The 26,469-nt window shown below is 36.6% G+C and overlaps 1 protein-coding gene across 2 annotated transcripts in view; it reads left to right on the top strand.

Annotated features, from left to right (window-relative positions):
• The window catches only part of Nfkb1 (nuclear factor kappa B subunit 1), a 115,821-nt gene that overhangs the window by 23,444 nt on the left and 65,908 nt on the right, over positions 1 to 26,469 (top strand). The window contains exons 3-5 of one of the 2 annotated variants that reach the window (XM_027935367.2): positions 3,756 to 3,831; positions 7,439 to 7,479; positions 11,444 to 11,542. In XM_027935367.2, the coding sequence (XP_027791168.2) occupies positions 3,756 to 3,831; positions 7,439 to 7,479; positions 11,444 to 11,542 (216 nt within the window). The remainder of the gene's footprint in view (positions 1 to 3,755; positions 3,832 to 7,438; positions 7,480 to 11,443; positions 11,543 to 26,469) is intronic. The other variant, XM_027935368.2, reaches the window with a different exon arrangement.

Genomic DNA, 26,469 nt, shown 5'->3' with positions numbered 1-26,469 from the left:
CATGCCTATAGTCCCAGTGACTCAGGAAGCTGAGACAGGAGGATCACAAGTTTGTGGCCAGTCCAGCAACTTAGCCAGACCCTGTCTCAAAATAAAATAAAAAGGTCTGGGATGCAGCTCAGTAATAAGCACCTCTGGGTAAAAATGGCCAATACCAAAACAAACAGAAAACCAAATAAGTGGTACATAGAGTCTAGTCTCAGAAAGCTGCCATTCTAATAAGAGGGATGGAGAAATTGTTTCCATAGGGTAATAAATGCTATAGTAGTAGTGATCTGCACAGAGCTGGACTGAAATGTTGAGACGGATTACTGGATGCTATCTTGGGGATGTACAGTTAGGGAGGACTTTCCAAAGAGGTCTATAAAAGCTGAGATTTAAAAGATGTAATTTTTTAGGATAGACCAGGAGAGAGAACAGCAGGTACCAGGACATGCTGGTCCAATATTCATTATCATTTCTCATTTAAATTGTAATGGCAATCATCTAAAACAATGGATTTCCCAAAATTACTCATGCACAGAATCAGCCAGAAAACAGAACCAAAAGTGAAAAGTTTTAAGGAATCTTGTGTTGTTCCCTTAAAGTAGACTTAGAGCAGTCATTAATCTTTTTTTAAAAAAATATTTGTTTTTTAGTTGTCGTTGGACACAATACCTTTATATTATTTATGGATCAAACCCAAGGCCTTATACATGCTAGGCGAGTGCTCTACCGATGAGCCACACCTCCATCACCCCCCAACCCCCCCACCCCCGTAGTCATTAATCTTTTTTTTTTTTTAATTTTTTATTGTTGGTTGTTCAAAACATTACAAATTTCTTGATATATCATATTTCACACTTTGATTCGAATGGGTTATGAACTCCCATTTTTACCCCATATACAGATTGCAGAATTACATCAGTTACACATCCATTGATTTACATATTGCCATACTAGTGTCTGTTGTGTTCTGCTGCCTTTCCTATCCTCTACTATCCCCCCTCCCCTCCCCTCTTCTCTCTCTACCCTCTCTACTGTCATTCATTTCTCCCCCTTGTATTATTTTTCCCTTTCCCCTCACTTCCTCTTTTATGTACTTTTGTATAACCCTGAGGGTCTCCTTCCATTTCCATGCAATTTCCCTTCTCTCTCCCTTTCCCTCCCACCTCTCATCCCTGTTTAATGTTAATCTTCTTCTCATGCTCTTCGTCCCTACTCTGTTCTTAGTTACTCTCCTTATATCAAAGAAGACATTTGGCATTTGTTTTTTAGGGATTGGCTAGCTTCACTTATCAAAATCTGCTCTAATGCCATCCATTTCCCTGCAAATTCTATGATTTTGTCATTTTTTAATGCAGAGTAATACTCCATTGTGTATAAATGCCACATTTTTTTTATCCATTCGTCTATTGAAGGGCCTACACCCTGGTAAATACGTAGTCATTAATCTTGATGTAATATTCTGATTGATTTAGGAAGAATGAGTAGCTTTCCACATTAGGATGCTCTTTTCCAATTTTGTTGCAAAAATGGCAATATTAGGTAAATCTAGGAACATTTTCTTTGATTGCAGAATGAAAGACATTTGGCTACTCATATTATCAAAACCCTTTGTTTTACCTTTCACTTTTAATATGTGATTTCTAACAATTAAAGGCAAACTCTAACCAGCATGAGGGTTGTTTCTGCTTGGTTTTTAAACCAGGCTTTCCTGTCTCTATTCAGGAAATCTTATCAATAATAGATGGTCCTTTATGCCACACAAGAGTAAAACCTGCTGAAAACATTCATTTTGAAAGTTTCTTATGTAGGCAATTTAGTGCTCCTTAGCAACAAGGGTGGAGCATATTCTTGTAGTTCCATTTTTGAGGGGAGAGGACCTTGAAGATTTTTTGTTGGCATTTTTGTTTTGTTTTGTTTCTGTTCGCTATTGTTGTTTTCTTGTCTTGAGCTTCATGGCTTGTGTTTCCTAAGGTTTACATGTCCTTGATGAGATATCCTCTGTGTTTCATTTGTGTGTGCTGGAGTTTGCTCTCTACCCCGATCTGATACTAGAAGCTGCAGCACAACACAGTGTTATCTTTTCGTGCTTTTGCTATCAGTTTAGCCATTTTAGCCACCTCCAGGCCCATAGGAAAGGAAATTTTTTCTTCTAGGTCAGCCTTTCTGCTCTGATACTGGTAAGGTGGGGCCCCTCTTTGTAGAATGTGTTTTCTTATTCCTGTATTTCCTTTTCAGCAAACAGTGAATAGCATTAATGAGATTTACTCTGAAGCATTGAAGTGGAGCACACTTTTTGTTCCTCAATTGAAAATTTGCAACCCTAACAACTAGACTAAAGTGTTATTTATTTAAATACTGCTTCTCTTACTCTTGATTTGACTAGGTTCTTAAGTACCCAAAAGCCTTCAGTAATTTACCAATAAGAACAGGGTACTCTCTATTAAAGAAAATTATTGATATCCAGCATACTTGCCTACCTGTCATAAAAACTGAAGTACGGTTGGTTTCGATGTTATCCACAAACATTTCAAACAGATGTGCACTAAATGGAAAATAAGTTTCTTTGTTTTGTTTTGTTTTGGGTACCAGGGATTGAACCCAGGGACACTTAACCACTGTGAGTTTCATACCTCATTCCTTATATTTTATTTTGAAACAGGGACGCACTAAGTTACTTAGAACCCCTCTAAGTTGCTGAGGCTGGCTTTGAGCTCATGTCCTCCTGCCTCAGCTTCATGAGCTGTTAGGATTATAGGTATTACAGGCATGAGCCACTGTGCCCGGCTGGAATAATAATTATTACCTTAGAAAATTATCTGCTTCTTGGACTGAAAAATTCTCTTTTTAGTTATCTGATATTGTTCCAGAGCTGCTGTCAATAATTCTTTCAGGCCTTGAAATTGAGTGGCTAGATTAGAGATATATTTGTCATCATTAAAGCAATATTTACATTCTTTAAAAAAATTTTTTTTTTTGTAGTTGTAAATGGACAGAATGCCTTTATTTGTTTATTTTTTTTAATGTGGTGCTGAGAATTGAATCCAGTGCCTCACACATGCTAGGCAAGTGCTCTGCCACTGAGCCACAGCCCCAACCCAGGGTTATATTCTTATATTTCTAAGAAAGTACTAGCTCCAAATCATCCAAATAAGTAGTAACTTATCAAGATAGAATTTAATTTCCTCTAAATATACTGTGTGCCTACTGTTTTAATTTTGTGTTGCCGCTGTAAGTACTGACCACCCACTTGTAGCTTAGAACAAACACACATTTATCTTTTATAGTCTAGATGTCAGAATTCTAAAGTCAAAGCAGCTTGGAAGGCTGAGGCATGAAAATTGCAAGTCCAAGGCAAACTTCATCAACTTAGTGAGCCTCTGAGCATCTTAGCAAGACCTTGTCTCAAAACATGGTCTGAGGATGTGGCTCACTAGTTAAATGCCCCTGGATTGGAATATTTATTAAGCACCCACTCTGTGATAAGCATATGCTTGACTCTGAAGATGTACTAGTAAGCAAGCCAGAGCCTTGCCTTTGGGATTTCTGGCTACTTATCCTTCTCATTCTCTTCATTTTGCAAATTCCACACACATAAGAGTTTAATTAGTCTTATAAGGTTTTCTTTTAAATCTTGATTTTAAATATTTTCAGGCTTTGTTTTTTTCATTGAGTTTTCATTTTTGTAATTTTTAGGTATATCAACATTATTTTCTTAATATAATGTTGGAAAAGTAATGATTACATAATTTGTAATTTTTTCTTTACAGATATTTCATTTGAATCCTTTGCCTCATACTATATTTAATCCAGAATTATTTCCCCCAGAGATGCCACTGCCTACAGGTAAGAAAGCTATCACCTTTGCCTTATTGTTTTACTTTCACTTAAAAAAAAAAAATTCAAGCTTTGCTAATAGTCTTAGAAATTCGGTATATGAATAGAAAGGAAACAGTGATTTATGTTTTAAAAACCCATCTTTCATTACATTTTTCTCAACATATAATTGCACAAAATTGTTTCACCTCACTTATCTATTATATTAGCAACCACAGTTGCTCTGTCTGCTAGGACAATTCAGAGGATTTTCTTTTCTCAATATAAGGATTTCCCTTTTCTCCCAATTTTACTATCTCAGTTCTTTTTTAAATTCCTCTGTTTTGTCCCACACTCATGCAAAGTGGTCTGTACTCCTCAGCTCTGTTCTAAAAACATATATATATATATATGAGACAATCTGTTGTATGCCTGCCAGCCAAAGGAAACATCATAAAGATCAACTCAGTAAAAAAAAAAAATCTTTTTAAAAATCTTTTTTAGCTTTGCATTCTGGCCAATTGGACAAAATTTACAATAATAATCTTCCCTCAGAACATGACTATGTTCGTTATCTGAATTCACAAATTGTTTAATCTCATATGTAATAAAACATTCAACCTCATCTGGCCTCTTTTTTACTGATTTGTGCATAAGCATGGTTTGAGGGCTCTATTTTGTTTCACCCCTCACATCTGTGGGACTGAACAGATGTTCAGAATCAGTGTGGATGAATTACAGAGATTGTGTACCAGAAAGTTTGGTAATCACTGGCGTGGACAGCAAGTGTTTTGTTTACTGTGGATTTGCTTGTCTCATGGGGAGACATAATCCTGTTTTTATCATTGTCACTTAAAATTACTGTGGTGACTCTGGTACTCGCCATTAATGCTTTAGATCAGAATGTTTCTCTGCATTTGTATCTTTAATATTTCTGGAGTTTATGGGAGGGAACAGTCAATCTGCCACACTTGACCTTCACTAGCAGAAGTTATATTGGTAGAGGTCCTTTTGTCTTTACCCCCAACATACTTTTCAGGCTACAGTATCTGTGGTCTTGTGAAGTGCTGTCCAGTTTGAGTTCTAGGTCAGCTTCTTGTGAACAAATGAATGGCTTAGTAGCATCTGTGTTTCCTGTCAACTTTTTTATTCTGGGGTTCAAAGTATTTTTCTTAGTATTAATATTTTATTGAAAATGTAAGAACTTGATTCTTCCCTCAGGAAATATACACATTTCTATTTAATACCTTGTAAACACCAAACAGCTATCTTGAGGAAGATCTTTCTTTAAGTGTTTTTTTTTTTTCCTTTAGGTTTATAGACATAGAAGTAAGATTATCAAAATACCATCTCAGTGAATATTCTGTGTCAGAGCTTCATGTTGTAGAAATTATTTTGCTGTAATATTGGAAAAGCTCTCAAAATTATCTCTGAAATTTTATTTTCTGATTGGTATTACCATCATCTTTTCTGGATATTTCCTCCTCTTTATTCCAGTCACATAGTTCTGTTTTTATAGTCCAAGATACATGAGATGTTTCATTCAAATTTTAAAGGGGTTAGGGAGGCTCTCTAAATTAATATTAACTTGAATTTTAATATGGATTTTTTTTTCAGTCTTCTGGATTTCTAGAAATCTAAAACCATTGGTAAATCTGCTCCTTGTTGAAAACTATGGGATATGGGACAACTGTTAGTTTTGTAACACTCTACTATAACTTAAATTTCTATGCACAGTGGGATGCCGCTTTCATGGCACAGAAACATGTCCAAAAGAAAGTTGGCCTTAAAACAAGTATGTGCATATCGAATCTAATTTTCTAGTTGATTTAACTTTAAATGTGTTCTCTGAAAGAGAAAAATGGAGCCATTTCACTTGGAATTTCACATATTTAAAGAAGATTAAGTCCTTTAGAAAAACTAACACCAAAACTGAAAGTATTTTTAGGAGAGCTAACAAGAAGGGAGAGACTTGAAGTTTAATGTAAATGTGCTTCCAGTTCTATATATTTCCCATGACATCTTATCCAAATATTGCTTTCTTAGAGAGCTCTTTTCTTAAGGTGTTCTTTTAACATTCTACAGGAAATATTTCCATATCTGTTACATTGTCCTACAGGCTGTATATTAGTGGTGTGAAAATATTTTTATTTCTAATCAGTGTTATTTCCTTAGCAAAAATTAAATTCATGCCATTTTTTTAAATTTTAAGATTATTTTCTAAAAGTAGTTTAAAATGTTAAGGGATTAATTTCATACAAACAAAAAGAAAGTAATCTGATACATACCATATTGGCCAGTGACACCCGATTTTTCCTTTCTTATCTATATTTCATTTCAAATTCAGTCATTTTTCAGCTGACTTATAAATTTCTTGAATACTAACAAAATAATTATATCCTTTTCTCTACAGTTCTTTAGTTTTATCCTGATTCAACAAAATGCTGAAAAGACAAAAAATTCTGTTAATTTTTATTTTATTTTAAATTTCAACCAGATTTATCTCTTTTTCGCAAATTGATTTATCCAAAATAAGTATTTAAGCTTCTAGCAGTAGAAACAGTGAAGATTCAAATGGACACAGAAGTATTCTTCTAGAATGTTTTTAATACCAAACATCCTTATTTATATTCAAACAAATATGAAATTCCATACGTCACAATTTATTCCAACGCTATGGGTTATGGTACTTTTGACATAAAAACCAGTTATGGTGCTTAGTGACTTTCTCACTTTGAGCAAATTTATATTTATGCTCTCAGAGGTCCTGATTATCATCTGAATTTCAGGAATTTTCAGGTCAGATAGTTGGGCTATGGATTAAGCCTGTAGCTTTTGTTGTGTTTTTATAGTTATTAATTGGTATGCACCTAACTTCAATGAAATTATTTTCAGTGTTTTCTAAATGCTCGTGGTGTTTATTTAGAAAGAGTTCATATGATAGCACAATACTAAGAAATTCCATATAAACGTCCAGAGCTACAGATTAATAAGAAAAATTCACAATGTCTTGTAGACAAAATTAAATTATTAGGGGGAAAGGAAGAACAAACTAGTCAGATAATGAAGGCCAGATTCAGGTAAGGGAAAAGTACAGAAACGTAGCGTAAGGAGAAACAGCTGGCCTGGGATCATCTTTTGCGTCTTTCACATGTGTAGATTGCTAGCTCCATCCTTAATTTCACATTGAGCCCATAAGGACTAAAAGTCAGCATCCAGTGATGTGAAGGAAAAATAACATGTCATAACACCCAGAAAGCGATTGCTGCATGTAATTGATGTTCGTGTTTTTTAAAAATGCTGTGCTGGGAGACAAGATGGCGGAGTTTATTGACTTCCCATGCCTGCCCATCTGGGCACCCTTAGTTGAGTTGGGCAGTGTGCCATAGTCAATCAGCAAACATTCATTTATTGTGGCTCTCTAGAACTGTAAAACTACTATTAAAATAAGGGTAATATTGGAAATTTAATAGTTCAAATGAGGAAGAGAAATTATGTCTTGGAATTTAATTACAAAAGTGATTTGAAACCTCAATTTACAAACATAATTTCAGTTTTTGACTTGCTTTACATTTTATACCACATTTGAGAAGCCTCACAGTTTCTTTTGGTTTCTGTTTGTTGTTTTTGTTTTTAGCAGATGGCCCATACCTTCAAATATTAGAGCAACCTAAACAGGTAAGAAGATGAAAGGGATGGGACTTTTTCTGAAATGTTAGAGCCCTACATCTAATATTAAGCATTACATAATAGTAAACAATGGTAAATAAATTTTATGAAGGAAGTAGCTTATCTGGAAGATCAAACCTGCCAAATTATGTAACACTTTGTTCATCCACTTTACATTGCTCTTAGTCATTCTTTAAACAGTCTTGAACCTCAGTGCATAGTTCTGTGGAACTCCAGTTAATTATAGATCCTTATGTAGTCTGCTGTCTCTGGCAGCTTAGTTTATCAGCACTACCAGGAAAGGCATAGGTTATTTCCAATCATTTTCACTGATAAAGAAATACATGCAGTTCACAGCCTTTGAGTTAAATTTATCAATCATGTCCACTCATGAATAGTATTTCTTAACCTTCCTCCGTGCTTTCATAGTTTCGACTTTTTCTCTTATCTGTGGAACATGTAACTTAAGGCCTTAAAGTATCAGGCAGAGGTAAAGTATTAGAATGGATTGTTGAATTCCTTTCCCTCTGGTGTTAGCTTTAGACTCAGTCTCTTTGCAGCAAAGAGAGGAACATTTTGTCTTATTGGGCTCTTCCTCTGAACATTAGATTTTATAGAGGATAGCTTGAAAATGGAAATGGCCTCAAAACCATGTCTCAGCTGTGTGCATGAATATTTATTGGAAACTGCCTGGCTCCAGTGCTGTGAAATAGGAGGAAAGAGAATCTTTTATATTTGCCCATAGGACATTTCAATTATTAGGGGATAAAAGTAACAGTATAGTCTCCCACAGAATGACAGTCACTAAATCTCTGAACGGATGTGCTTATCATATCTGTGTGAAACTAAGCATACATATAGCTGTCCTCCTGCAGTTATATTACCCAATATCTTTCCTAAGTGTTCTTTGAGGTAACCCAGGTGAATGAGTGTAGCACTTTTATATTGAGTAACATTTAATAAATGTAAGAACTTAAATGTCAAGAGCTATATAAAGCAACCACTGCATTTGTGGTTTCCAGAATCATGGCATCATATATGTAATAGATTTGGTCAGAATTTAAAGAATATGAATATCTTAATGAAAACCAGACTATCCTTACAAGGTTGAAATTAGATGAAAGGTTTTGTTGTGGGGACAGGAATTCCATGAGAAACTTTGGGGCATTGTTCTAGTTGTTTACAAATGGCACATCCTGACTCCACAGTTTACCAAAAGCATTTTCTTTTGCTTTACCTCCATGTCCAATTCTTGTACCAGTGATTTCTCGCATGAATTCACCTGTTCTCTTAAACAACCATTCAGAGGAATTTTATCCCCTGAAATTTTACACAGGAATCCAGCATCCAGAAAAATTCTATTTGTAAAATTTAGTAATCCATGGAACTGTTAAGCCAACTAAAATTTTTCTGCACACCAAAGTATTTTTTAAATACCTATTTTTATAAGGATAGCACTATAATAAATTTTTAACATATAATTCCTTCTTGGGGCGCAATGATCACAAAGAAAAATTGGACATTTATGATTTGTTTGAAGAGTTAATGTCATTCCAGAATTCAAAACAATTCATTATGTGTGACTATATAAAAACTCATGTGAGTAAAGCAATGTGTTTGTTTATCAAAGTGGTATTGTTTTGATATCTGACTACAGTGAAAGTAAGCAGGTTGTGTTTAAGTCAGGCTTTCTGACTGGATGAATGTAGCCCTGCCTTTGAGGTCAGTGACTCATTTTGAGCAAATGGAGTTACTGAGATGAATGGCTGTGGATTGGCAAATCTTTAATCTCAGAAATTTAGAATCACAAATATATCTAGACAATACATTTGAAAACATCTATCTTCCTGAAATAAAAATTATAAATTTCCATCCTCAAGTTACAAATTGCTTTTCGTTGATCTTTAGATGCTCTTTTGCTACTAAGAATAATATCTTTTAAGTGTCTTTAAAATTACAAAGCCTTGACTATTTACTTACAGTCAATTTGATACCTCTGTCAATAAGAAAAAATGTATATGTATATATTTTTTCAACTGCCCCAAGGGAACTTTATGATTAAAGATAATAAATTATTTTTTTATTATTATTTTTTAAAGTTAGAAAATGTTCTTTTTCTTTGGGGCCTTTGTGGTACAGGTTTTCCCCTGCTCTGATGGTGATGAGTCATAGCATAGACTACTAATCTTCAGAATACCCAGTTCTGTTGTGCTTTTATTTGGTGTTAATTATCTAATACAGTTTTAAAAGTGAAGTTGTGTTTGAATTGATTAGCAGTCAAGTAAATATCTATCTTCATGGTTAACCAGTTCTGGAGACTAACTGAAGTACATGCTCTTATTTTCTCATGCTTTTAGAAATCTTATTACTGTTGCTTCCAAAAGATGTAGAGCTGAATTTGTAGTTCATTTTTTAATTTGAATTTTATGAGAAGTGAAACAGATGAATTGCCCCTAAAAACTCACCTTGAAGGCTCTACCGGTATTCAGGTTTGGGGTCTCCTATGGAACCATATTGGAGGAGTTGCTTTAGGTCTTACTTTGATGAGTTGAGTATCCCATGTAGGCCTTGAGGACTTTCCCAGACTAGGGAATTTATTTTGGGCCTTTCTCATCTAAGGACCAATTTTCTTTGGAAATCAGGAAGTCCTCAGAGAATTTAGAGACAGTTGCAGATGCAATTGTAGAGATTTAAGTAAGTGCAAGGCACTGGACCACTTAAAGATTGTAAGACCCTAGTAGGCATAATGAACTGTAGTACAGTCTATGGAGACAAAGATTTTACTTTGGTCTATGAGCTCAAAGTCATTAAAACCTTCATGTTGGCTGCAGATCTGTAATGTGTGAGTACGTAAGGCAGAAACCCTCACCAGCAAATAGTGAGCATGGGAGTTCCTGATGACTAATGATCAACACTTGAGTATGAGGCACCTGCCCCACAATAAAAGTAATGAAAGATGAAGATGTTTCTTAAATTATGGCAGCAAATTGTTCTTTTCATTGAAAGGTGAAATCGAAAAAGAAAAACCCATACAGTTGAGTTATTATATAGTCATAAACAACTAACACTACCATCAATTGAATTATTCATTTTAAAGCTGAGTGTTTCAGAAAATACAATGAAATATTTCTTAATATTTGCATACTTTTCTTTTTCTCTGTATATGAACATGTGTAAGTATAGTTAAGTTACTTTTATAAATTACAAACTGTTAGAACTGGAGACATTAAAGATGGTCTAGCACAGTCTTCTCATATGTACAGATGGAAAAACATGGCACTTAGGTATTTATCAGTCCCCAATAATTCACATAGAAAAGGCTTTCAGCTGACACTTTATTGATTAACCACATCTGTAAAATTTCTTGATCAGATAGTATAAGGAACTATCTGGTTTTGGATTCATTCAAGTCAGTTAGTATTCAAGCTTGAGCTCAATTACATGAATAATCATAAAAGATCTGATCTTCTGAATGGGAGAGAGAAGCCCACCAGATGCAGAGTGTAGCATAAAGTGTGTTCTACAATACTGATGCAATCAATATTTGTGTCATCCTTCACTCCAAACAAAATGTAGTCAGAGCAGATAAAGGAATTCCTTTAAGTAACAATCAAAGAAGCATAACTTACTAAATATGGCAAAGTTCAGAGCTTGGCAGCAGCAATTTGAAATGAATGTCTAATTCAGACAAGCCATAGCACATCACATCCAAAAGCTTGAACTCCAGTACTTCACTGTCCGAATCTGTGCAGCAGGGGAGGAGAACCCAGGTGCCACAGCTCAGTGCACAGGTACCAGTTAATATGGTAGTCATGATAATTTGGGGAAAGTAATTTTCATTTCCCATGTTCTCATTGTTTCATATTTTTTTAATGTGGTACACATGAACATTAGAAATTTGTGAGTAACTTTGTTTCTCTCATTTTTAGTAAGTATTTCTCAAAACTTATTGGCTGTGTATTCACCTTTGCAGAGAGGATTTCGTTTCCGTTATGTTTGTGAAGGCCCATCCCATGGCGGACTTCCTGGTGCATCTAGTGAGAAGAACAAGAAATCCTACCCTCAGGTCAAAGTAAGTTTATAGTATCCTACTATGTGGATTCTCAAAGATTCAATTTTCTAGGAGCAAAACCAAAGAATTGCTTTAAATGAGTAAAATTTGCCTTTGCCCCTAAGCAGATGTGTTCACATGAGTATTATAATTTTTAAAGAGCAATTTGTCTCATAGCAATAAAAGTGACAGGTTTTCAAACTTTGCCAGCATTTCCATTAAATAATAAAATCTTTTTAGCCTCAGCTAAGAATTTTTTATTAATGCTTGATCATCTTAAAAAGTTCCTATATTGCTTACTCTCTGAAACCTTAATAAGATTTTGAAACAAATGCTTGATTTGGGCTCTGTACAGATTTACGGGAAATAAACAGGTAATGAGTATATGGATTGTATAGGATGTCATTTAAGATCACGAGTTCAGATTCAGACAGTGTGACAAGCTATGTAGGATTTGAATAGATTTACTCAACCCTTCTAAACCTCGTTATCCTAATGTGTAAAAATACAGAAATATTCATAAGGTCTTCTAGGGATTGAATGAGGAATTATATGTAAGTACTCTATTGAAAACTTGAAAGTCCCCCACACCCTATCTGTGCAGTACAGTCATGTGTGTTGGCCCTTCTTGGAATGCTTGGCTTCGTGATATGTTGGTGGGGTGCTTGGGTGCTCCTTTGCCATCTTCATGCTCTTCTGTTGTTAGGTGAATTAATGGAGAATGTCTTTCTCTAAGTTAGGTTGAGTTTGATTTTTATAATATGGTGCCATGTTTCATAAATTGACTGAGGATAGTTTTTTTGTCAATTGGAGTTCAGTCATTTATAAAAGTTTTTATATATTCAGTAATTCAAAACCTAGACAAAAAGTTACCAACACTCTCCCCAGTAGGAGTGTGCATCCTTTCAATTTTTTTATTGGTATGTTTTTGTTAGTAGATGTTCAACAGAGCTGTCCCTCAGCAAAATTGCAGTGTCAGGGAATTTATCTTTGGTTTTACCAGCCTTGGATTCTGTTTCTTTCCTTTTCTTATATCTATCTCACTTCTAGGCCCAGGCCTTTCTAATTTCTTATCATTGTTCTATAACAAAAGAAAAAGCATTGTGATGCTACTCTTTACCTTTCAAGTGAAACTCACCCATGGTCATGTCTTCATTTTGAGACTTTTAGCTCTAGTTATGGAATGAAAGGTGTTTTCCCTGTTAAAGGTAATTAGACAGGGAAATGCAGTATCTTGAGTCCTCAGAAGGAGGCTGCAGTTGCATTACTCCAGATTCTCCAGAGAGACAGGACCAACAGGCGAAGATAGATCAATGGATGGATGGATAGATAGGAAGGGAGGGAGGGAGGAAGGTATAGTCCCCATGGCAAAATATAGACTCAGAGATGCTGGCAGCATGGCTCATTCTAAGTCCAGAAGCCTCAGAACCAGAGAAGATGGTGGTGTGACAGTCCAAGATGGTAGGCTTGAGAAACAAGGGGTAGGGGGAAGATTGCTGGTATAAGTCTTGGAGTCCAAAGGCTGAGGATCCTGGAGTTCTGATGTCCAAGAGCAGAAGAGGAGTATCCTACCTTCTGAGGGCTGGGTACAGAATTTTCTCTCTGCCTTTTTCTCCTTGGTGCCTGCCAACATTAAGGGCAGATCTTCCCCTCAGTTCATTGACTCACATGCCAAGCTCTTCTGGAAACACCCTGACAGATACACCCAGAAATAATTCTGTCCTAGCTCTCTAGGCATCTCTTAGTCCATTCAAGTTAACACCAAAAATGAACCATTACAACAGTCGTGGCTTCAACCCTTTACCACCTGGGTGAAAAATCAGGAGCATAGGGGACTGGAGCTGGAGGTCAGTGGTAGAACACTTGCCTAGCATGTGTTAGGCACTGGGTTCGATCCGCAGCACCACACAAAAAATAAATAAAATTTTTTTAAAAATGAGGAACACCAATAAAAAAAGGAATTAGAATCTATTCAGCACCAACAATTTGCCAGGTGTGTGACACCCAATATCACTTTTAATATTCATAACTACCCTAGTGGATAAAAATGTGTAATGCCTGTGAGGAAACTAAAGCTCGAAGAGAGGAAGTAACTGGCTTTTCTCACAGGACCAGAGGTTCTTCATCCTACAGAGGACTGTTTCGCACTGAGCCTCTTATTTAGAATGTGCACACTTGAGGTTGTGGAGGCAGGAAGACAAGGGGCCGGGACATGGGAGGACAGTGATGAAATAAGGCATGGAGAATGGGAATTGGAGAAAAGACAGGAGAGAGAGGCCGGGGTAGGTAGGGGAAGTATGCTCAGTACCAGAAAGTCCCATCCAGCACTCTTTAACACACGTGTCTGTCCCGTTTGTCACACACGTGTGTGTTTATGTATATGTACAGCTGAAGGGTAATTGAAGTCAGCCCTGATACTGATGATAACTACGTAAGAATTATAAGAATTAATGTTATGAGAAAAGCTATAAAGTCCTGTACAGTTTTATGAGCTTTTTACTTCTCTGGCTCCAGTATTTTGTGGCTAAGTAACATTCTTGGTACTAACAAATATGTGGCATTAACTTTGTTGTAAGTTTATTGACTAATAAAAAAGTTTATATCTCCATTTATGCCCAGTCTTCATGCCTCCTTCTCATGTGATGCTTCCACCCACTCAGAAACTTTCCTGCCTCCCAGTCACAAAATAGTTCAGAACTGAAACAACTTCATGGGCATTAGACTTTCTTGTTGAACCGCATCTGCATCAAGGAGTTGAATACTTGATGAAAAGTGTAGTTATATGAGCAACTAATAATAAAGCAAGTCAAGTATAAATGTGGACGATTGATCATTATCCCTTTAGCCAGAGTACATTATTTCACCCAGCCATTTATTTTTATTCATTAATTCCACACATATTTATTAAGCACTTAATGAAGTTGAAAGAAAAGGAGGAACTTAGAGCTCACAGAACCTGGCCGTTACAAGTTGTCCTTAGGCCTCTCGTTGTTCGCTGAGAATTTAAAGTGCTTTTGCAATTAAATTTATTTACCTATTTATTTTAGAATCTCTTCATTAGAAAGATGGGAAAGAGGGAAAGAGAGACAATTGTGAGGTCTTTTTTTTCCCAGAGGTTTTCTTGCAGTGTCCCTTCTAATAGTTTTCCTTGTAAAGAATAGCTATGGGTCGGGATGGGGTTGTGGCTCAGTGGTAGAGTGCTCACCTAGCACACGCGAGGCCCTGAGTTCGATCCCCAACACCACATAAAAATAAATAAGTAAAGATATTGTGTCCAACTACAACTAAAAAATAAATATTAAAAAAAAAGAGTGGCTATGGGTGAACTTTCAGTTTACAAAGAGATTGTAAATCCCATTTTCCTACAAAATGTAGGCATTCAAAAAGCTGCTCTCAGTCTTTCTTTATCAGGAGGGCCTTTTCAGTTGTGTGTTTCTTTTCTGCAGTACTTTACTAAGCATCTGCTCTGTGTGAGGCTGCAAGGCAAGTAGTGACAGGTTCACCTAGATCACACTTTCTCAAATTCTACACTATTGACATTTTGGGCCAGAAATTCTTTGCTGTGAAGAACTGACTAGTGCCTTACAGAATATAAGCATCATCTCTGTTTCTACCCACTAGCATCTCAACAGTTGTGACACCAGAGATGTCTGCAGACATTTGCAAACGTCCCCTGTGATGCAAAAAACAGCCCTGTTTGAAAACCGCTGGTCTAGATGCAATGTCAAATCAGTCTTAACCATACTCCTTTGTGTACCTTTTTACTTGGAAGCTGTATCACATAGAATATTGTCCATATACATGTTATTTTACAGACACATGCTCTCTTCCCAATTATTAGCAGACATTAATTTTCAAGGTGATCATCATGATGTCTGAATAAGGAAGAAATACATAAATCTGAAATGTTCTGTATCCTGTGGTGACTGTATACCTAAAAGTTAATGTAAAAGTTCTGTTGACTGTCTGTTATAAACTTATAGAGGAGAAAGGGGAAGTGGGGGCAGGGGTTCCATCCACCTGCATGAACAACAGGAACATCTATGGATGGTGCTTTCAGGTCAGGGGAGGTCTTATGAGAGTGCCACATGCACACCCCCAGAATCCATTCCTGCAGGAGCCTCAGAAGGAAGGCATTTACATTTATTGGAGAGAAATTGGGGAGCCATATTTAGTAAGTGCACTTGTTCAGGTTTGAAGGTAAAAATGTCATGGGCCCTGCCTTTCCCTCACCTGCAGTCTCTCTCCCCCTCCAGCCTCACTCCCTGCCTCTGTGAAGCACCACCACCTTCCTTGGAGAGGTACCCAGGAAGGCTGGTGGTTCTTGTGTGTTCAATCCTGTGGAGGCTTCACCAAGGGTCAGGGGCCAACATGAAAGTTCTGGAACTGACTGGCTTGGGAGCTGCACAAACTAAACTGCACTTTATAGAACATGTAAATATATAACCCATGTGGGTGACTCACTGATGCCTAGATTTGATGCCTCAAGTTAAACCATTTTAGAACCAACTCTAGGGCCTTACCCAGGTCCTTTATTTTCTACTGGAATTGTGCCCCATTCATAAAACTCTGTTGCAGATAAATGGGGTGCAAGCTAGGCTTAGACACCCTCTTGCCATGTTAACATTGTTTCTAGAACTTGGGCTACTGTACTATGTGGTGGTATGTATGTTTCTTTCACGTAGCTGAGAGAAAGAATCCCATTTAGCTTTCTAATGTTGCATGCAAGTATTTCATATTCTTTTTACTAAATATTTTAAATTATAAAATATTTCAAGCAAGGGCTGGGGTTGTGGCTCAGTGGTAGAGTGCTCGCCTAGCACGTGTGAGGCTCTGGGTTCCATCCTCAGCGCCACATAATAAATAAATAGCTAAAATAAAGGTATTGTGTCCAACTACAACTAAAAAAAGTAAATATTAAAAAAATATTTCAAGCAAAAAGGATATTTAAAAACTAACAACAGCTATCTTATGCCACATTGTAGACTTAATAGATATGAACATTTACCTGTATTTATTGCTTCTCTCTCTAACAAAACATAATTGCATCTAAGGCCCCACCCATCTATTACTTGTCCTCCTTCCTTTTCTGTAGGTTAACTACTCTATGAACTTCTGAGTTATTTTTTTAAAATATTTTTACTACCTAAGCATACATTGATAAATATTGGCATTTTGAAGAAAATTAATTTTTGCTAGCATCAACTCAAAATTTCGATTATATATGATGGCTTCTTTTTGGGCCAGATGAGTATTAAAACTGGATCCCACTGAAGATTAAACAGTTCTTGCTTTGCTCCTACTGATTCCTCTTTATTATCTGGATTAAAAACAGTTTCCTTCACTGTGTGGAGTTTATGCTAACTCTTAAAGCAAAAAATAATAACCAGGAAAAAAATCTAGAGAAAGAAACTATGCAGACTAACTCTTATAGCTTTCCCTATTTTAAGAGGTTTTCCTGTTGTTAAACATGTAATATTCTATTATATTGTCCTATAAAGCTTCGCTTTAATGTTTACTCAGGTCTTATTTCATCATGGAACTCCTAATGGGGGAGGCTGGCAGAAGAGCAGGAGAACCTCCTCTAGGCCAAGCTTGTCCCTGCCTGTCTTTGACTCAGCAAGGAGTGCCAGGGGAGACTCATCGCCCTCTATTTCCCGAAAGTTGTGCATAAAAAAGTTTAAATAAAACTGCCTTCCTTTTTACAGAGGTGGAATGAGGCCAAGTAGAGTAGCCCCGTGGGGCTTCAGAAACTAATCTCACTCCCATTCTCGGCCTCTGTGACATCCTCCTGCTTGCCTCACTGTGCAAAACACACATCAACAGCGGTGATTTTGTTTCCAAGATGCAAATAGCTAACACTTGGAATTCTTATTTTCTCTTTTGTTATAAATATCAAATAACAAGGGACTTGAAACAACTTATATGTACTTATAAGTGTACTTATATTTTATCAAATATTTTCTAAAAGCTGCTTCTTACATGTTTCTTTCCCTGAATGTTTTATATTGAGCGAAAGACATATGTTGAATGTTTAGTTCAACAACAGCTTTTTTATGCCCCTTCCACCCCCTACCCCACCCCCATATCCCCCCGGATTAAAAAGAAGATCTATTCTCAGTATCTCTTACTTAAAAATCCTGAATGTCAAGTTTCTGTCAAGGTCAAATGAAGACTGACTGATCTGCTTTGGCATTTAAGGATATCACATATCTTTGCATAACCTCCCTTTCCTTTGTATAGACTTGTCTGATTCAAGAAGTTTTCCATTCTGAGGATCTGGTTGAAAAACTAATTTTGAATAATTCAGTCTGACTCAGTTACTTAAAACATTAGGAGAGAAGATCACCAATAATCAATGCATAAGGAACATAGATCATACATTTATTAGAATTTCCATTGAGACCCTTAAGTTGTTCATTGTGTGCATATGTTAATAAGAGAAAACAATCCTACCTCTTATGTACATTATATATAACATGTACTCTGTAATTCACACAGAAAAAGATGCCTAATGAAGAGAAGGGCTTTGTAACTTGAAGTCCACAGACCCTTTAAGTGATTTCTGAGGGCCTTTGGACTCCTAAATTTATATGCAGAGTTATATATCTATGTGTATGCATTTTTTTCTGGGGGAAATGCATGTAACTTTTTAAAATCAGATTTTCAAAGACAAACATGGTTAAGAATTAATGCCATGGGGTACATGTCACTTTGACTTTTTGATAGCAGCAAATTTAAAAAAAAAAAATGATCTCTATAATGTTTCTTACCTTTTTTTCTTTTTACTTTTAAATTTTTAATATCTGCATGTTTGTATTTTCTGTCCATTTTAAGTGAGTTGAAATGCTTTAGGTTGCTCAACACAAAAGTCAATAAAGTTTCCCTTCAGTGTTCCAGTTGATAAAAAAGATATTGATAAAAAAGAAGTAAGACCAGTGTCAATAGGTGGAAAAGGTGAATAGGCTTTACTACCCTCCCCCAACACATACCGACTAAGCGTGAAGTTAACTATGATTAGGGGTTAAAGCCAAAAGAGAGAAGACGGTTATTTCACAGATATTCATTGAACACTGTGTATCAAGTATTACTCTAGGCAAGCAGACAGAACCTCCCATATATAACCACATCCTAGACTTCTACATAATATTTCTTTTAACTAGTTCAGGAGTTTGCATTTGGCTCCTAGAACAAAATATTACCTTGTCAAATGTTTTTGAACATAGCCCTCTAAATCAAAATCACCATTATAAACTGGAGAAAGCTGCTCCTTAAGAGAAACTTTACTACAGATCATAACTATGAAAATTAACCCTCATAAATTATTAGGAGATCCACACCCTTCTTGAATTTGTGAATTGTCTGAATTTTAAATTTGTGGTTTATCAGTACTGCCTTGGTAACCTTCTGTTGGCTGTTTGCATTTTTCTTGCCTCTATGTTTCCCCGAATATGATTGTTCCTGGAATCATTGTTTAATCTGAAGCAACTTTCTTCAGATGGCTTGTACTAAACCCAGTGGTCTTCATTTGAAGATTACATAGTGTCTCGCTATTCTATTCAGCAATCCTGTTTTTATTAAGTTGCATACAGGTAGTTCTTTTCAATAAGGTAAGGTGGCTACACAGAAGCACTAAGGTCCTCAAATGTCTGCTGCTGCGTCCCCCACTGGAGACAACTTGTTTTTCAACCCATCTGCAGATCTAGAGGTGATGCTGAAGCTTTCCTGTGGTCTCCATCCTTTCTCCCACTCTGGTGGAATCCTCCTCTGGTGGATTCCAGAGCAGAGTCCTTCAGCCCACCTTCCCTTCCTTGAAGTCTCCTGGAGGTGAGCTGGAAGATGCATGCAGACTTGCACAGATAGTGCCTTTCACCTTTAGGTCCCCATCCACCCCACAGAATGATTATTTACAACATCCCATTTAATCTCAAGGGCAATTCACTGAGAGAGCTTCTGTGATCCTCCTTTTATCAATGAGGAAATGGAAGCCTGGAGCAAGTGAGGAAGCCCCCCGCCCCAATCTCCAGCCTCCAGCCTTTGGGGGAAGCAACCTGAGGTTTTCATTCAGGCAGTATGAGATAAGAGCCCACCCACACTCTTACATACCATAGAACACTATTAATTATCATAATATTAATGATTTGTCTCTTGCAGGGTGTCTTTTAAATTTGTGGTTCTCAATCATGGTGTGTATCAGAATCATCCAAAAATATTTCTACAGAGACACCTAGGACATACTCTGCATGTGCTGAACCACACTAGAGTCCTGTAATTCTGTGATAACTTCTAAGGACTAGGATTATTATATAATGATGACATATAACCACAGATCATTAAAGAGACTAATCATGACATAACCATGAAATAGAATGGTGTTTTTAAAAAAATAGTAATTATAAACACTCCAAATATGACATTGAAAACTGCTTATAATCTAACACTAAGGAAAAAAGCAGGATTCCAAATTAGTTACATTAGTATTTTTTTTAAAAAAGAGCTTTTATTTTAAGAGCTTTTTTCTTTAAAAAAAAAAAAAATCACATGGGTGCACCTTTAGCTGATTTACCCATGAATTAAATTAGTTGAGTGACATCGGACTCTGCCTTGAGTGTCAGGACGTTATACTGAAGGGAGAAAAATGTGAAGCACACTCAATAGCTATGCTTACCAGCTGTTTTAGTTGAGAGTGAGAGATGATGGAGATGTAGAGCTATATACACTGATTTCGTCACAAGATCCACAGGACAGTGCAGTCTGGTCTGTGGACAGCACTTTTAGGGTTAAAGCATTGGCTTTGACATCAGTTGGTTGAGGGCCAGGCATACTATTGATTCTTGGTTTTGCCATTTTATTAGCAGTGTTACTAAACTTGGCTAAATCTTAGCTTCCTTATCTGCAAAATTGACAAAAACGAAATCTCCTTCATGGGATATATGTGTAAATTGAATAGTCAGTGCATGGTATATAGTAAGCACTTAAAAATGACGGCTGTTTCTGTTTTTATGTACCCAAATACACTAATGTGAATATTGAAAGAGAGCTTTATTGATTGATTTATGGATTCATGGAACTATCTGAAAGTTATACCATATCACTAATTTCTTACTTTCAGAAGTAGCACATGATGTCTTAGGAAAATCTCACAGGTAGCCGGAGGCTAGAAAGGAATTTATAAATTCTTATTATATTCTTCAACTGTGTTCTCTTATGCACTATACATATGCTAATTTCAACAAGTATTATGTTATTGTCCTAGGGCTGCCATAACAAATTACACAACCTGGGTCCTTTTTTTTTACTAGAGCATCATAATTATATATAGAATTTGTATTCATTTTGACGAAACAATAGGTGCAAGAAATTTGATTTCCATCCTCATCCCCCCTCTTTTCCATCCCTCCTCCCCTTCCTGTTCCCTCTCTTCTGTTCTGTTGATCTTCCTTTCACTCCTTTATCTATTTTTGATTGGTGTTTTCTACACACACACACACACACACACACACATATTGATTTTCTGAGTCTGGCTCTTGATTTTCTGAGTCTGGCTTGTTTCACTTAACATGATTTTCTCCATTTCTATCTCTATTTCCATTTCCCAGAAATTGCTATTATTTCATTTTTTTGTGGCTGAGTAAAACTCCATTGTGTATATATACAATTTCATGATCCATTCATCTGTCAATGGTCATCTGGGTTGATTCCATAATTTGGCTATTGTGAATTGTGCTGCTATAAACATTGAGGTGGCTGACTCACTGTAGTATGCTGATTTTAGTTCTTTTGGATAAGTACTAAGGAGTGGGATAACTGAGTGGTAGTTCCATTGCTAGTTTTTTAAGGACTCTCCACACTGCTTTCCATAGTGCTTATATTCATTTATAGTCCCACCAGCAATGTGGGACTTGCTGGTACTTTTCCTCCACATCTTCTTCAGCATTTATTATTGTTTGTGTTCTTCATACTTGTCATTCTGATTGGAATTAGATGAAATCTTAGTGGAATTTTGATTTGCATTTTCCGGATGACTAGAGATGTTGAACATTTTTTCATATATTTTCTGTTCATTGTATTTCCTCTTTTGAGAAGTTTCTGTTTAGTTCTTTGGCTCATTTATTAATTGGGTTATTTGATTTGTTTGGCATTAAGATTTTTGAGTTCTTTATATATTATGGATATTAATCACCTGTACGAAGAAAGCTGGCAAAGATTTTCTCCCATTCTGTAGGCTCTCTCTCTTCACTTGTTCCTTTGATGTACAGAGCTTTTTCGTTTGATGGCATCCCGCTTATTGATTCTTGCTTTTATTTCCTAAACTTTATGAATTGTATTGAGCAAGTCATTGCCTGTACCTACATGATGGAGTGTTGACCCCTTTAAAGCAACAGAAATTCATTCTTTCACAGTTCTGGAGGCTCTAGGTCCACCCTCACGTCAACAGGGCCATGTTCCTTCTGTGGACCCTAGGGAAACTTACTTCCTTGCCTGTTTCCAGTTCCTGATGGTTGCTAGCAGTCCTTGGCATTCTTTGTCTGTATCACTCCAATTTCTGCCTCTATTTTCATGCGGTTGTTTTCTCTCTGTGTGTCTATTCAAATCTCCTTCTTTCTCTTACAAAGACACCAACCAATGTTTGGGGGATGGGGGCACCATAATTCAGTAAGACCTCACCTTAAATAATTACATCTGCAAAGAATCCACATCCAAGTAAGGTCACATTCTAGAGTTCCAAGTGGACATGAATTTAGGGGGACACTATTCAACCCATTACAAGTGCATACTGGTATTGAGCTGATAAACCATTAGTCCTGAAGGTATGGATAATGCTCATTTCAGCCCCATGACATACTCAGTAAGAAATTTACATGTATCCATGTGGTGTTCCCTTGTATGTCATTTTTATTTATTTAGGAAGTAGTAGAAAATCTTTTTAAGTTATAGGGGTTTGCCAGTTTTACCAGTGTTTTATTCTATTTAAGAAAAAGAAATCCCAACACTATTTCCTCATTGAGTCAATGATGGGTGCTAGTAAATGTCTGACAACTAGCTCAGGTAGGAGCCCTACACACATACACACCCCTACACATGTACACAACCTGATTTATAACACCTGTCAATTTTCTTGCATATTTAATTTTAAGATATTAGTGTGAATTTAAGTGGCTTGCAAAATTCCTGAAAATGTAACCTTTGACCCTTTTGAGCTGGTCAAGCTATTTCCAACATACCACTGCAAGATTTCATAAAGAAAACAGATATGAGATTGCATCCTAGATATTAACCCAATGATCAGTAGTCAAATCAAGAGAAGATAATAAATTACTTCCTATAGGGTTCTGTTCTGATGTGTTACATAATGTAATTACCAAGGACTTTGTAGGATCTGAGTAAACCAATTAAGTTGCTGAAGTGGAGACATCTGTTGTAGAGTAGTTAAAAAGAGCTGTGGTTTAGTGGGCAAAACACCATACTTGAAAGCAAAAGCTAGATCTTACTCCAGATTGTGCCACTTGCAGACTGTGTGATCTTCAACCACTTGCTTAATCTCTTCAAACTTTATTTTCCTCATGTATAAGTGGAAAATAAAAATATCTACCTTGCAGGAAGAGTCTAGGAATAAATGAGTAATTTACATGCAATCAACTAGCATAGTTCTTGGCATGCATATAGCATTAGATGTTCATTCAGGACATATTTATATTTTTAATTTTTAAAAATCATGAAGAATGCCTGAAATGTGATTGTTAGTTCCATAAGAGCAAGGAATTTCGTCTGTTTAATCTCCAGCACCTGGAATGATGACTAGTGTATACAAGGTGGCCAGTGGCTGTTTGCATATTGAATAAATGCTCAGTGGGCAGAAAGCAGTGAGAATCCTCTTCCTATAAGCAGCACTGCTTCTGCCATGATGTGACTAAGGAAGAAACAGATAGCATGATATGATAATACCAGGTTGTAACTGGCAGCAGCACGAGTCTTCAGCCAGGCCCCCAGGCTCTCTCCAGGTGTGCTCCATGTGCTCCCATCTCCCCAGCCTTCTTTTCCTGTTCCTCTCCAACCTTACTTGACTTGTAGTGAGGACGGCCATGTCTTAGTCCCAACTCAGACCCTACAACTCAGGTCTTAGACATATCACCAAACCTTTTCTGGGCTGAAATGGGCTTTTCTGCCTCCATTTTTCAATCCATTGGAAAAATGATAAGCTGAGATAAAAACCAACAAGGAGACATAGTTGTTTAAAAAAGTGAAAATTCCTGGGGAAGAACTAAGTGACTTCTAACTCCACTAAATTCAGAGCTGAAATTATACAGTTTGGCTTCTGTGGTATGGGCTTCACCTGCAGCTGGGAAGGTGGCCCTCGTGGCAGCTCTAGGCTCACCTGGAGAGCACCTGTATTATATGTCCAAATGCAGCAAAGAGTCTGCTTTCCTGGAAGCTGAAAAAGAGAGGTTTGAGAGATCTGAGACTGGTGTGTCTAGGTTCTGGTTGGTCTGGGTTGTTTGGCAACCCACCTCTCAAAGTAACACTAGAGATAGGGAACGTGGGGCCAAGTGACTTCCTTAACAGACATTCCTAGGCTTTACCCTTGATTCTTGAAGTGGGCTTAGCTGCACCACAAACATGTGGGCTGAATTGGGTTGTGTGTTCCAAGCAAGAGATCCGTGTACTGGTAAAATTCAGAAGTAACATCAAATGATTTCTCTCTCCCACAGTCTCCTAAGACTTCCAAACCTTTTTCGTTACTGGTTGTGTGATCCTGTTCTTCCTCTCTGGAAAACATCTTCTTGGTGCTATCCCCAATGCATGACTTCTTTCTTTTTTCTTTTTTTAAGTAAGAACTAGTTTTTAATTTATTTACAAGTATCACCTGCATTTAACAAAAATTCAAGTAATTACAAAGAATAGTGAAAAGCAACTTTCCCTTTTATCCAAAATCCCTGTCTTCCCTGGAGAGATGCACCATTACAAATCTCTTGAGTAGGCTTCCAAAAATACTCCACGCATTTACAAGCTTGCATGCATATGTGTATTCTTGTAAGCACAGGTGTATTATATGTCCAAATGCATACCAAACATAAACAGTAGGCATATGTATATGTACCTAAATTTTATAAACGTATAAAATATTCCATCCCGTGATTCTTTCACTTAATGGATTTTAAACATTCTTTAGAATCTCAGAGACATCTAGGGAGGTGAGATTGCAAAGTGATTAATAGAAACCTCAAAAGGCAGGCTACCCTGGGTTCAGATTCAGCTCTGCCCTCTTACTAGCTGTGTAGCCTTGGGCAAGTTGCTTAACTTCTCTGTGCCTCTGTAAAAAAAAAAAAAAAAAAACAGCATCTACCTCACAGTATTGTTGTGAAGATGAAATGAATAGTATTGTAAAGAGCAGTGCCTGTCCCATGGTAAGGGTTCTGCCAGGTTTGAATATCTATCTTATTCTTCATAATGACTGTGTGTCATTTCATTGATCATATACAGCTTCTCATTGCTGCTTTTGTGCACAACATCTTTGCCAGCCTCTGAATCCGTCTCCTCTTCTCTCTTTATCACGGACATGCTCCAAAGGCCTGTCATAATAATCCTGCTTGAACCCGGTCTTTATGATTTTTGAACACATTTTATCATTTAGTTGCCTTTTACTATCCATCAAACTTTCCTTTTATAAATGTTCCTTATTTCTTATGAATTCTTTTTTGGTTTATTGGGTTTTTAATTTTTTATTTATTTATTTTGTTTGTTTTGGGTACTAGGGATTGAATCTATGGGTACTTAACCACTGAGCCATATCCCCAGCCTTTTTATTTATTTATTTATTTATTGAGACAGGGTCTTGCTAAGTTTCTTAGGGCCTCACCAAGTTGCTGAGGCTGGCTTGGAACTTGCAGTGCTCCTGCCTCAGCCTTCCAAGCCACTGGGATTCCAGACATGCACCACTGTACCCACAAATTCCAGTTTTTCCCCCCTGGCTTTATTTTCAGCCCTTTGTCATTTCATTTACTTCTTGTGTATTTTCATGATGTCTTTTTCAGTGCAACTACTTCTTCAGAAGGTCTGCCCTGATTTGCCCTCATTTGATCAGCTGGTACAGGTGACCTTTTAGTATCCCTTCATAATGGGCCACGATACCCTTGCATGTCTCATTGCTGTGAGCCTCCTATTGCCTCAGTTACTTATACTCCTGTCTCCTCATCTCTAGATTGTATTTCTTGAGGGCAGGAACCATGTCTTATGCTTCATTATATCATCTACAGCTGGTAGATGTACAATAAATGTTTGCTGAATTAAATTGAAGTCCTTTTCATTCTTTGGGCACTCAATTATTATTGCCTCAATGAGTAATAGAAATCACATGAAACATGTTATGCTGTTTCCACTTGTCATTTATTGAACTCTTACTGTGTACCAGGTGTTGCATAATTCTCATACAACTCTGCAAGGGAAATCTTATTATCTCAATTTTTAGTTTAAGAAACAAGCTGGATGGATAACTTAACTAAAAGCAGTTTTTCTTTCTTCATTTCCTTCCTCTCATGGTTTTATGCTATCTATCTATCTATCTATCTATGTATATATATACACCAAACATAAACAGTAAGTATATGTATGTGTACCTAAATTTTATAAATGTATAAAATATTCCATATATGTGTATATGTATGTGTGTGTACATATATATCACAGTTTCATATTTGGGAGCATTTCCTATTTCAGATTTTTAAATTAGAATGGAAAACTGATAAAATCTATGCAGATATTCCCAAATCCAAAATACTTCAAAATCTGAACCATTTCTACTCCCAGGCATTTCACATAAATGTGATCATGGATTCTCTTGTTACTCAAGATACTGTAAGCCATTTGTCATATTCATTACGATTCCTAAATATTCCTCGTCTTGGCCAGTGGGAGCCTTCCATCTCACAGGAGCTAGCAGCTTAGATACA

Source organism: Marmota flaviventris, chromosome 7 (genome assembly GCF_047511675.1).
Source record: "Marmota flaviventris isolate mMarFla1 chromosome 7, mMarFla1.hap1, whole genome shotgun sequence".
Lineage (NCBI taxonomy): Eukaryota > Metazoa > Chordata > Mammalia > Rodentia > Sciuridae > Marmota > Marmota flaviventris.
The sequence above is the reverse complement of the archived record's forward strand: the minus strand, read 5'-3'. Positions and strand labels throughout refer to the sequence as shown.